Raw genomic sequence first — 10,276 nt, 5'->3', positions numbered from 1 at the left:
AAAACAATAAAAGCTTTAAAATAAAACAACAGAGGAGTGTTCCGGATCCGTGGTAGGAGGAAACCATTGTGAGGCGATGCGTTGTTCTGTGTCGGAATGATATCTCGGTCGCACAACTTTGTTACATGAACTCTGTTGTAAGGATACGCAAACAGTTCGCTTTTATCGACCTCTGCGTCCTAAAATGATCATTTGCACACACCGTATGCTACAATGGCTCACGTTTTCACTGTTTTGAAAAGCAGAACTTTCAGTCGTGGGACGTCAACGTTAGGTCGTCACATTAATGCGAGCATGAGGTGAGTGCTTCATAATATTTGATGAAGTCTTTTGAACAGCTGGATGTTATCGTGTATTTTAGAATAACCCCACAATGTACTGTGTTCTTACACCTAAGAGATTATGCAAGGAGATAGTGTCTTTCAGCCCATCAGAAACTGCTATTTGTCCTCAACAACCCTGACCTCAAGTCTAGGACAGCTATAGTGGTCGTGCGTGTGTAAGAAAGGGGATATATAGCCAAAAAGAATGCTGACATTTTCACAAATAATCCTCGTTTGGCAAAAAACTCGTTGTTCAAGGATGGTCATTTCTATGGTTTTTCCATGTAGACATTTATCATCAAATCACGTTTTTGTCAGCAGTGTGCGGCCTCTTACCGTGAGCCATCATTTGCTCACCAAACCGAATAAACCTGGACAAGATGTCCAGGAGGAGACGACTACTGAGCCCATCCGCTTCTCCACTAGCAAGGCCAGTCACAGGGCATGGAAGGTGGAGCGCTCCATGGGGAGCCAGCACCAACGCCCCTTGTGGAAAGTGGTCCCCCTCAGTGTGATCACCGTGGCCTTCCTGCTGTGGTGCGCCTTGAGGGACGAGACGGACATTGATGAGCGGTTGGACAAAGAACTTTACCAGCATTTACCCGGATTGCTCTCCAATCAAGAAAACGAGAAAAATAAATGACATTTGGAATGCGTGTACACTGCCTTACAATAGCAACCGGGACAAATGGCCACCACCTATGTGGACTTAAAACAAAAAAACATGGATTGAGCAATTCAAATGTTCTGAACAAATCCATGTTCCATTTATGTCAACCTTTTCGGGGAAGTGACTTCATATGAGGAAAAAAAAAAAATCAGATTGACAGTCTTCAGCATGAATGCTTGTCGCATTGCTACTATTGTATTGCCAGTACGGATCAGTATACGACTATTGATAAAGGTAAAATAATTTCCAAGCTTTGCAATTTCAAAATGTATACTTCAAATTAAAGGTCAGCGTTGCCAAAATGCAGTGTGTGCTCAATTGATCAACCAGATGCACTTCTCTTCTGTATTGACTTTGCCCAGACCCAATCTGCTCAGACTCCAGCTCATTGCCTTGACTGGATGTAAAATTGTGACTTGATTACCACATATGTATAGATAGCTTAAAATGGCTTGTTGAGCCAAGTCACATCCTTCTCGCTTGACAGGACCAAAGCCGTCCCAAACTGAAGCACCTCCAGCACGATATAAACATTTACTTTGAAGACTACAATTTGCACCCACTTTTAAATGCTCCAAGAACATAATCCAAAGACTCCAGTTGAGATAGTGGAGTTTATTTACAGGAAGAAAACCCTATGGCATGCACACACAGGATTACCAAGAAAAAAAGAAAAACGCGGAGAAATGAGTTTACAGAGTAGGATTCCAAAGTATCTCATGAGTATGAAGCACTACTATTGTGAATGACAGAGTGAAAGTTAAAAAAAACATGACACATTGGGAGCTGCACAGTCTGATAACAGTTCACAATTTACAAAACCAGTCCCCCTCCCCCAACTATTTAAAAAATATATTAGGCACGCTCCCCCCTGATTCGCCTGGCCAGTTGGATGTCCTTGGGCATGATAGTCACCCTCTTGGCGTGGATGGCGCACAGGTTGGTGTCTTCAAACAGACCGACCAAGTAAGCCTCGCTGGCCTCCTGAAATGAGAAATAAAAACTGTCAGGACTGAACTGCCCCCGCCTTCCAAAATCTGGTGGATAATTTTAAAAAACTAACCTGCAGGGCTCCAATGGCCGCGCTCTGGAATCGCAAGTCGGTCTTGAAATCCTGTGCAATCTCCCTGACCAGACGCTGGAAAGGAAGCTTCCTGATGAGCAGCTCGGTGGACTTCTGGTACCGACGGATCTCACGCAGGGCAACAGTGCCAGGCCTTGGAAAGAAGAATACTATAAGTTAAAAAAAAAACTACAGGAAATTGCTCACAATTGGGCTAAACAAACATGCACATCACAATCAAAATTATACTTTCCTCTTGGACTCTATTACAATAGGACTATTACATTTTAGATCAACACCTACAGTCAAATCCAGACTATATGGAAGCAGGAGGAGGCATTTAATAAAGGGCAACTTAATAGTAAATCACATACCCATTTTATAATAATTCTTAACCGCAAAAGAGCTTCCATAGTCACCCTTGATTGTATTTGATAAAAAGAGGGGGCTTCCTACCTATATCTGTGGGGCTTTTTGACTCCACCGGTGGATGGCGCGCTCTTCCTGGCGGCCTTTGTGGCCAGCTGCTTCCTGGGAGCCTTTCCTCCGGTGGATTTACGAGCGGTCTGCTTGGTACGAGCCATTAGTCACTGGGTTGACTTGAACAAAATGAAGGCAATAAAACAATCTAGTTAGACCATAATGATTTCAGATTAAGAATAAAGGCGCCAACTAAGTCACCGTGTTCACTCTACCCAAAATAACCGCGAAAACAGGGTTCGTAAATACGCAACATTCACGAGCCCATAAAAGGCAATCAAAAGTAAATGTGGGTTAAGCTCGTAAATGCAGAGGCGCCATTACGATAGACAGTCACGCACGTTCCTTCCACGGCAAAGGCTAACGTTTCGTTTTCAAGTGAGCAAAATGGCGCCATGCAGCGTTGTGCGGGTTAAGTGTGCTTTTATTCAAAAGTTCACTCCTTCCTCATACGCAATTTCAGTCTAAAACGAAGCTTCTAGTCTTCGAGAGGAAAAAGTAAGTGCACGATCGTTTTAATTTGCTTTTAAAAAGGTAGCGTTAGCTTCCTTGCTACTTGCTATGGCGCGCACCATGGTGTTGACAATGGACACACACACACACACACCGTATTAGTTTAGGACACTAACTTGAAAAACAGACAATTAAATCGTGTCTCACTTTAACAAAGCATTACAAATGATAGCGCAATATTTTTTTCAACAAAAAAAGCAGTCTGCATGATAACTTACGTTTGACTTCCTTCCGCGAAACGGAATACCTTTGCAATCGCTGACTTTGGTTGACTGCCGCATCGCGACGACCACGACAGAATTTATAGCATCATAATACCCGCCTTTAAACCTCAGCGATTGGCTCAAAGGCAACAGTAGTCGAATTACGATTGGCTGAAATGATGAACCAGCTTGCCATCAAAACGTCTCCTTTGATTTCATGTGAACGTGTTTTTATTACAATATTCTTAAAACGATACAATTTCATGCACTAAGTGAAAACTCCTAAAAAAATGTGCACGTTCTTATCAAAACTCGATCGGCAGATCCCATTCTTTCTTGATTAATTTCTGTCATTTTAAATTAAATTCACGCCAACCTGTATTCAAATCCCAATTTACGTCTCCTTTGATTTAATGTGAACGTGTTTTTATTACAATATTCTTAAAACGATACAATTTCATGCACTAAGTGAAAACTCATAAAAAATGTGCACGTTCTTATCAAAACTCAATCGGCAGATCCCATTCTTTCTTGATTAATTTCTGTCATTTTAAATTAAATTCACGCCAACCTGTATTCAAATCTCAACTATTTATGGAAAAAATGCACACTAAGAAGTAGGTAGACGCGCGAGTTTGATGACTGTTCCAAAATCTTCAGATTGGTGGCCGCAACATTCATTTGTGTCACCTAAAGATGATCCAGGCGGAACACTTTTTACGTTGCATCAATGTTCCTTTACGGACGTTGTTTGGCGTGACGCCCGTGGTAAGTTACGGCCTGAATGAAAAAATATGAACGTTTTAAAATAGCAATTATGTGTGTGTGATTGAATTTTAGTCAACATTTCCCTGTCGGTACTTGCAGTCACATCCGAGATGCGTGCCTTTGAGGTGGTTTTCGGTCATGTAATGTAATAGAAATGTGTAATTTTGTTTTGTGCAAGTACCGAAGATAAATGCATGTACAGTATGTGTTTACATTAAACAGATGCTGAAAATTGTCACTTCTGAACTCACAGTTACAACTTAACCTAAAAAGAAAAAACACCTTCATTCGTAAATACTGGAACTCGATGAAACCTCAACCCTGACGTATGTGGAGACATGGCAGCAGAGACCCCAGGAGTTGTTGGCTGCATCCAAGATGACAGTTCTTCCACTGTGCCAGAGGTCAGCTCGCCACTTGAACCCGCCCAATCAAAAACAAAGAAAAAAAAGAAATCTGCAAAGCAAAAAGCAACCCAGGCGCCCAGGGAAACAAGTGAAAACGAAGGGAGTCAAGTGGGCGAGAAGACAGAGCTGGTTCGTGTTTGTTGAACGTTTTCACATTGCTTTTAGTCACCAATCATTTGATTACGTTGACTTGATGTGGCTCTGTGTTTCAGAGTGCAGAAGAGCAATTTAAAAGGCAATTGGACTGGTGTATTGAGCAGCTGGAGCTGGGATTGAAGTCGCAGAAGGCCACTCCAAAGCAGAGTTCGTATTGGATATATTTCGCCGTTTCACACAATGGCTCTTTATGTGTGAGCTAAAAAAAAACATGTATGATGTTCACCTGCAGTGCGTTTGAACATTTTCTGCACTCTAAAGTTGAAAAAACATGTATGATGTTTACCTGCAGTGCGTTTGAGCATTTTCTGCACTCTAAATTTGAAATAACATCCCATTTTTCAATTTTATTTATTTTTTCCCCCCAATCTGATTCATCTGCTTACGGTTGGAGTTATTCACATCACTCATGGCTCGAGCATCTTTGAGGAAGCTTTTGGGAAGATGTTGTCCTACCATTTCAATCAATGACAAACACGAGCATGTGACAATCATTTCGTGTTTATTTTCCCTGCAGGAGAGGACGCGTCTCATGCACTCAAAACACTCCACAGCTCCAAAGCTCCTCTGGTTAAGAAGCGGCAGGTGATGCGGGCCATGGCGGGAGACTACAGAAGGAAAATGGAAGAAGAGAAGAGCAAACAGTTCAAACTCATCCAGAATGGTGGGCGTTAGTTCTATCGGGAGATCTTTGTGTGTCACGACATAATTATTCCCCACCCTCTTTCTTTACAGAAGTTACATCTGCTCAGATCAAAGTAAAGTCAGAGTCACCTAAAAAATCGTTTTTCCATCGGAGAGCTCAAGCCAAAGGGAAGAACCGGACGCCAACTGGAGCTCACAATGCAAACGCGCAGACTGGTCCAGAAACATCTGCCTTTACGTGCGCTGCATCAAATGAGTTTCGCTTCAACTTTTTGTAATTTTGGATTGGTGACAAAATGTTGGATTAATAAGTGGAAAAAAACATACATTTGAATGTATTTGTGTTTTTACACATATGTGAAAGGTTTTCATAAAACACCAGAAACGAATGATTTTTAGGCTGGCACAATATCTTGTTTCTTTGAATCCGTTGCGTCATTGTTTTGAACGCTCCTTCCCAACATTTCGACGTGGTTACTTCCGGTAAGAAAACCGGAAAAGGCGGGGTTTCGGTACGCGCATCAACACGACTTTAAACGATGAGGAAAAAAATCTATTGCCGCGAGAAACAAAATCAACTAATATAAATGTGTATATTCATATTTTGGTCATTACTTTGACGACATGGCACAGTCTAAAGTTGGACCCCAGAATAGCTAATTCGTTAGCGATTAGGTGACCAACTGTCTGTTTTCAAAGTTGAAGTTGAAGCTAGCCCGAGGAGCTAACTTGCCGTCCAACACTCTTGACTCTCGCGGTGAATTTCAAAATACTCGTTTTTGGGGGAAAAAAGTGACGAAAAGGAAGAGGACGACAATGTCGGAGCTCAGCGACGAGGCCAGCGAATCCGAGCAGCTCGGCGTAAGTCTGTCCCTGTGGCTGGGAGAGTCCCCAGTGAGCGCCGAGGAGCTGGACGTCCCCCTGGACCTGCACACCGCCTGCTCCATTGGGCAGTACGACGTGGTGGCAGAGTGCATCCAAAGGTGCACACCATCGCCTCTGCTCCTTGATCTTTTTTGTCGCCCAGGGCATCTCAAACTTTGTGGATGCTAAAAGGGGGGGGGGGGGGGGATTTTCCAAGGACCCCCGCAGCACCCCCGTGATCCGAAAGCCAACCAAATATAAGCATCGGTTGTGTTTCCCCAGGCGTGAGGTGGACCTGAACGGGAAGAACGCGGGAGGATGGACGCCCCTGATGTACGCTTCGTACATTGGCCACGACAACATCGCCAACCTCCTTCTGGAGGTTGGCGTGAACGTCAACGCCACCACCGCCAAAGGACAGACCCCCCTGATGCTGGCCGCCAGCTGCGGGAACGAAAGCATCGCCTACTTTCTGCTCCACGTACGACGACGACGACAATTCCGTTGAAAAATGCCTTGAATGTGTTTCTTTTTAGCTGCGAGTCAAAACGTGTTCCTTTCGGTTCCAAAAGCAAGGCGCTGAGTTGGAGGTGAAAGACCGTCGGGGCTGGACGGCTTTGTTCCATTGTACCAGCGCAGGACACCAGCAGATGGTGAAGTTTTTGCTGGATAACAATGCCAATGCCAACGTGAGGTAAAAAAAAATATATATATATATATAATTTTGTGGGATGTTTTGTGAAATGACCCTACCGCAATGACGCGGTTGTTGGTTCACGCCACCGCAGGGAGCCCGGGTCCGGATTTACTCCCCTGATGGAGGCTGCCGCTTCCGGACACGAAATCATCGTTCAGTACCTGCTGGATCACGTGAGGACCTTGTGTAGTCGAACTGCGCGCTCGTCCCGCTGGGATTCTCGTTGGCCTCTTTTTTTCTTTGGATTCACAGCTGAAATGTAGATTACATTATGAGCAAGAAAAAAAAAGTTCTGTTCCAAGTATTGAGAAGCAGAGGATGAGCATGACTACGTCTACACAAAAAAAAAGTTAACCTTAAAAAGGACTGTCGTGTTTAGAAAGCTTGTTTTATCGGCGCACACAGGTCTGCACATTTTTTAAAATTTTGTGGATCCTCAAGCGACTTTTATGTGGGGCTCAACGATTTGGAAAAAGACGATTGCGTTCTACGACAGGGCAATGGCGATTAAATCCCGATAAATTGTTCTCATGTTTGTTGACGGCTCGGACAGAAGGTGAAAGCAGACGAGCGCAACGCCAAAGGCGAGACGGCCCGAGGCCTGGCCATGTCGTACGGCTACACCAAAATAGCCGGCCTCATCGACTCGCGCTGTCCGAGGAACAAAGCGGGTACGTCCGGCGTGTTCCATCCGATCCGAGATGCCACCGATGCCGCTTTCAAGCCGGTGACTGAACGCAACAAAGCTCGCGAGTTGACGTTTGCCCGCCGGCGCTCGGCAGGACTTTTCCAAGACCTCAGCTCCTCCGAGGATTCGGACAGCGCCCCGCCCAGGCCGCGGGCCGGCCGCAGCGGCCGAGCGAAAGGCGCCAGCATCCACGACGGGCCCCAGGCCATCGCCAAGTTCAGAGTCGGCGCGCCAAGCGGTAAATGCCGCACCTCTGAGCACGACGCTCTCTGCCCCCTGCACGCTGCCATTGTGTTTTCCGATGCCAGAGCCTCGCGCCGCGACCTTCGGCGGTGTGGACGAACGGAGCGACGGCATCCGCCACCGTGACGTGACCTCGCCCATCAACGAGCTGGACGGGCAGAGCAACAGCAGCCGAGGTCAACGAACGACCTTGCGTCTGTAATCTCGCCGTAATCCGAGTGCTTGCGAGAAAACAAGAAAGCCACCGTGTCTGCAGACGACAGTCCGTTCTTTGACCACGACATGCCCACCATGAGAAGCAGCGGCGGCAGCAGCGAAGGTTTGCCTCACCTGATGGGCTGGGAAGGCTCCGTGGAGAGCAACGAGGTGAGCCAACGCAAAAAGAAGCCATCGGCGGCCGGCGTCACGTCCTCTTTCTCTCACTCGCGCCGCCAGGACTCGGACCAGGGCCAAAAGAGTAGCTCGCGCCGAGTCACGAAGACGCATCACGCCAAAGGGAAAAGTCGCCACGCCGGCGCAGCTCCAGGCGCCGATGTCGCCGCGTCCTACAGCGGTCCAAAGGCACGTCTGCCTCGTATTTTGTGTTCTGCTTCACAGTCGCTGCGTAAGGTGAAAAAAAATGTCAGACTTTGTAGGATTTGGCAGAGTTCTTGGAACAACTGGGCTTCTCAAAGTACCTGCCTCTACTTGAGGAGCAAGACATCGATCTACGCATTTTTCTCACCCTGACGGAGAACGACCTGAAGGAAATCGGCATCACGTAAGGGCCTGCTCATTTTTAACAAGAAGCCATTTATTCCAGGCAAATGTTTTGGTTTTCAAGGTTGGACTTAAGGGCAACAATGAAAACCAGTTTTTGATAAAGAAAGCCTTTTGGGACTTTCCAGGCTGTTTGGACCAAAGCGCAAGATGACCTCAGCTATCGCGAGATGGCACAGCAGCGCCCGACCGCCCAGCGACGCACTGGAGCAGTCGTACGCCGACCAGCTGGAGGCCGAGATGCAGGAGATGGCCATTCAGCTGCACAAAGTAACGCGCGGCGCACATTACTGTACATTGAAGGGGGGGGGGGGGGGAAATTAAAATAAAATCCAATCCACATCAATCCTACGGCACAAGCGCTCAAGAATCTTTTCGACTCGGTCCACTCACCCCGTCCGTCCTTGCTTGTGGTCCGCGTCAGCGCTGCGAGGAAGTGGAGGCCCTGCAGAGTCAGGTGTCGCAAGAGAAGGAGCTGCGCGCCGTGATGGAGGGATGCCTGATGGAGGACAAAACGGCCTGGAGGAGGGTGCACGGCCAGCTGGCGGAGAACCACCGGCTGACCCAGGACATGAGCGCCACCTTGGCCCGGGCCCGAGCGTGTCGCTCGCAACTGCTCGCTTTGTTGAACGGCACCAAAAGTCAGCCAGCTTACGGAAACATGAGTACAAGACATCGTTTGACATTAATGTCGTTCGTTTTTGGAATTTTACCAGCCTGATGAGCTTTTTATCTTGTAGCCGCCGGCTTTGCGACAAACTCCGGCGCATCCGAGCTTGTGAAGAAACTCGACGACTACGAAGAGGAACTGGGTAAGTCGCTCGGCAAACGAGCGACGCCAACGCGTCGGCGTCTGATGCCACTTGTTTCCTTCCGACAGCCGAGACTTTACAAACCGTGCTTCAGAGTCTGAGGCGGCTGAGCGCTCCGGAAAAAGTGGCGGACAGCTGGGAAAGGCCTTAATCTTTGCAGGTCGGTACAGGCACAAAGAAAGTCTCGAAAACACAGCGCTCGCCGTGGTCATTAAACACTTTGTCCGTCGCAGTGGCTTCTGCAGTCATGACGGCGGGTGAGACGACCACCCCGAACGATGTCAACGGAGACCAGGCCAGACGCAGAGCCCACCCCAATGGATCGGAGCTCGCCAGACGCTGTCCGATGCCCGAGGGGCTCCAAGACAAGCGGGGGGGGGGGGGGGGGGGGGGGGGCATACGCGTGACCCTCACACGCCCGTGTTGGTCGGCGTGCTTCTCCACGGTGGGCCGCGTGCACAAATGCTGTGAAATAGTTTCTTCAGCGGCACCGGCCCAACTCTGGTCTCTATTCCCGCCTGCCGAGGATTTACTTCATTGAGCGAGTGCATTCATTTCACCATTTTCGCTCTCTTGCTTTTTTGGGGGGGGAGTGGGGGTTAATTATGAATAAAATATTCAAAATCAAGTTATCATGTAAAAAAAAAAATGTTTTGGGTTAATTTTATGGATTGTCCTTTTCTTTCACGTGTTTCGTACTTAAAATAGAAAATAGAGAAGCATTTTACAGTTTTCATTTGATCAAATACTGTAGATTCATGATCGACAACATTTTAAAAACAAGCAAATTAGAATAAGGTTACCTAAAATGTGAATAGAATAAGCCATATCAAAATTCTTTTGACTAAATAATTGGCTAATAATTTCAATAAATACATTTTCGTAAAATGCAAATATCTGTGTGTACCGGTATAAACAGTATATTTTAAAAATGCAGTATATTCAATCAGCATGAATTACTGACACACACACCTCATCTACGAGC

At 46.7% G+C, this 10,276-nt stretch overlaps 4 protein-coding genes and 1 long non-coding RNA gene across 9 annotated transcripts; 3 read left to right on the top strand and 2 right to left on the bottom strand.

Annotated features, from left to right (window-relative positions):
* Positions 1-97: 97 nt before the first annotated feature.
* On the top strand, positions 98-1,295 carry uqcc4 (ubiquinol-cytochrome c reductase complex assembly factor 4). 2 transcript variants are annotated; one of them, XM_086139196.1, is made up of 2 exons: positions 98-299; positions 645-1,295. In XM_086139196.1, exons 1-2 carry the CDS (start codon positions 214-216, stop codon positions 964-966), a joined length of 408 nt encoding a protein of 135 aa, XP_085995322.1. In that variant the 5' UTR covers positions 98-213; the 3' UTR covers positions 967-1,295. The 2 variants fall into 2 exon arrangements, with proteins under 2 accessions (XP_085995322.1, XP_085995321.1); XM_086139195.1 differs by having other exon boundaries at positions 642-1,295.
* Positions 1,296-1,593: 298 nt separating this feature from the next.
* On the bottom strand, positions 1,594-3,348 carry h3f3d (H3 histone, family 3D). Its single transcript, XM_086139194.1, has 4 exons — positions 3,268-3,348; positions 2,513-2,655; positions 2,057-2,210; positions 1,594-1,977 (listed from the first exon to the last, which is right to left on the bottom strand). The coding sequence occupies exons 2-4, from the start codon at positions 2,638-2,640 to the stop codon at positions 1,849-1,851; spliced, it is 411 nt and encodes a 136-aa protein (XP_085995320.1). The 5' UTR covers positions 2,641-2,655; positions 3,268-3,348; the 3' UTR covers positions 1,594-1,848.
* A 630-nt stretch (positions 3,349-3,978) lies between these two features.
* On the top strand, positions 3,979-5,617 carry c19h8orf33 (chromosome 19 C8orf33 homolog). The gene is made up of 5 exons (XM_086138071.1): positions 3,979-4,020; positions 4,274-4,556; positions 4,640-4,730; positions 5,101-5,247; positions 5,319-5,617. Exons 2-5 carry the CDS (start codon positions 4,359-4,361, stop codon positions 5,504-5,506), a joined length of 624 nt encoding a protein of 207 aa, XP_085994197.1. The 5' UTR covers positions 3,979-4,020; positions 4,274-4,358; the 3' UTR covers positions 5,507-5,617.
* On the bottom strand, positions 5,069-8,198 carry LOC147190200 (uncharacterized). Its single transcript, XR_015103913.1, has 3 exons — positions 8,051-8,198; positions 6,846-7,041; positions 5,069-5,191 (listed from the first exon to the last, which is right to left on the bottom strand). It is a non-coding gene; the product is annotated as an uncharacterized LOC147190200 (long non-coding RNA).
* Positions 5,723-9,919, top strand: anks3 (ankyrin repeat and sterile alpha motif domain containing 3). Of its 4 annotated transcripts, none has more exons than XM_086138065.1 (15): positions 5,723-6,211; positions 6,375-6,573; positions 6,665-6,786; positions 6,881-6,962; positions 7,343-7,460; positions 7,572-7,715; positions 7,786-7,896; positions 7,977-8,086; positions 8,156-8,281; positions 8,356-8,480; positions 8,608-8,749; positions 8,904-9,120; positions 9,220-9,291; positions 9,360-9,451; positions 9,525-9,919. In XM_086138065.1, the coding sequence occupies exons 1-14, from the start codon at positions 6,045-6,047 to the stop codon at positions 9,440-9,442; spliced, it is 1,818 nt and encodes a 605-aa protein (XP_085994191.1). In that variant the 5' UTR covers positions 5,723-6,044; the 3' UTR covers positions 9,443-9,451; positions 9,525-9,919. The 4 variants fall into 4 exon arrangements, with proteins under 4 accessions (XP_085994191.1, XP_085994190.1, XP_085994189.1 ...); XM_086138064.1 differs by having other exon boundaries at positions 8,904-9,144; XM_086138063.1 differs by having other exon boundaries at positions 7,977-8,281.
* Positions 9,920-10,276: the final 357 nt, after the last annotated feature.

Source organism: Hippocampus guttulatus, chromosome 19 (assembly GCF_054856545.1).
Source record: "Hippocampus guttulatus isolate MCC_2025c chromosome 19, RoL_Hgut_1.0, whole genome shotgun sequence".
Taxonomy (NCBI): domain Eukaryota; kingdom Metazoa; phylum Chordata; class Actinopteri; order Syngnathiformes; family Syngnathidae; genus Hippocampus; species Hippocampus guttulatus.
The sequence above is the reverse complement of the archived record's forward strand: the minus strand, read 5'-3'. Positions and strand labels throughout refer to the sequence as shown.

Excerpts from the sequence above, each read along its gene's own strand:
- uqcc4 (XM_086139195.1), top strand. The coding sequence starts at position 214 with ATGGCTCACGTTTTCACTGTTTTGAAAAGCAGAACTTTCAGTCGTGGG. Across the intron at positions 300-641 it reads CACATTAATGCGAGCATGAG|CAGTGTGCGGCCTCTTACCG; the intron begins GTGAGTGCTTCA and ends CGTTTTTGTCAG.
- h3f3d (XM_086139194.1), bottom strand. The coding sequence starts at position 2,640 with ATGGCTCGTACCAAGCAGACCGCTCGTAAATCCACCGGAGGAAAGGCT. Across the intron at positions 2,211-2,512 it reads AAAAAGCCCCACAGATATAG|GCCTGGCACTGTTGCCCTGC; the intron begins GTAGGAAGCCCC and ends CTTCTTTCCAAG. Across the intron at positions 1,978-2,056 it reads CGGCCATTGGAGCCCTGCAG|GAGGCCAGCGAGGCTTACTT; the intron begins GTTAGTTTTTTA and ends TTCTCATTTCAG.
- c19h8orf33 (XM_086138071.1), top strand. The coding sequence starts at position 4,359 with ATGGCAGCAGAGACCCCAGGAGTTGTTGGCTGCATCCAAGATGACAGT. Across the intron at positions 4,557-4,639 it reads TGGGCGAGAAGACAGAGCTG|AGTGCAGAAGAGCAATTTAA; the intron begins GTTCGTGTTTGT and ends TCTGTGTTTCAG. Across the intron at positions 5,248-5,318 it reads GTTCAAACTCATCCAGAATG|AAGTTACATCTGCTCAGATC; the intron begins GTGGGCGTTAGT and ends CTTTCTTTACAG.
- anks3 (XM_086138061.1), top strand. The coding sequence starts at position 6,045 with ATGTCGGAGCTCAGCGACGAGGCCAGCGAATCCGAGCAGCTCGGCGTA. Across the intron at positions 6,787-6,880 it reads AATGCCAATGCCAACGTGAG|GGAGCCCGGGTCCGGATTTA; the intron begins GTAAAAAAAAAT and ends ACGCCACCGCAG. Across the intron at positions 6,963-7,342 it reads TTCAGTACCTGCTGGATCAC|AAGGTGAAAGCAGACGAGCG; the intron begins GTGAGGACCTTG and ends CGGCTCGGACAG.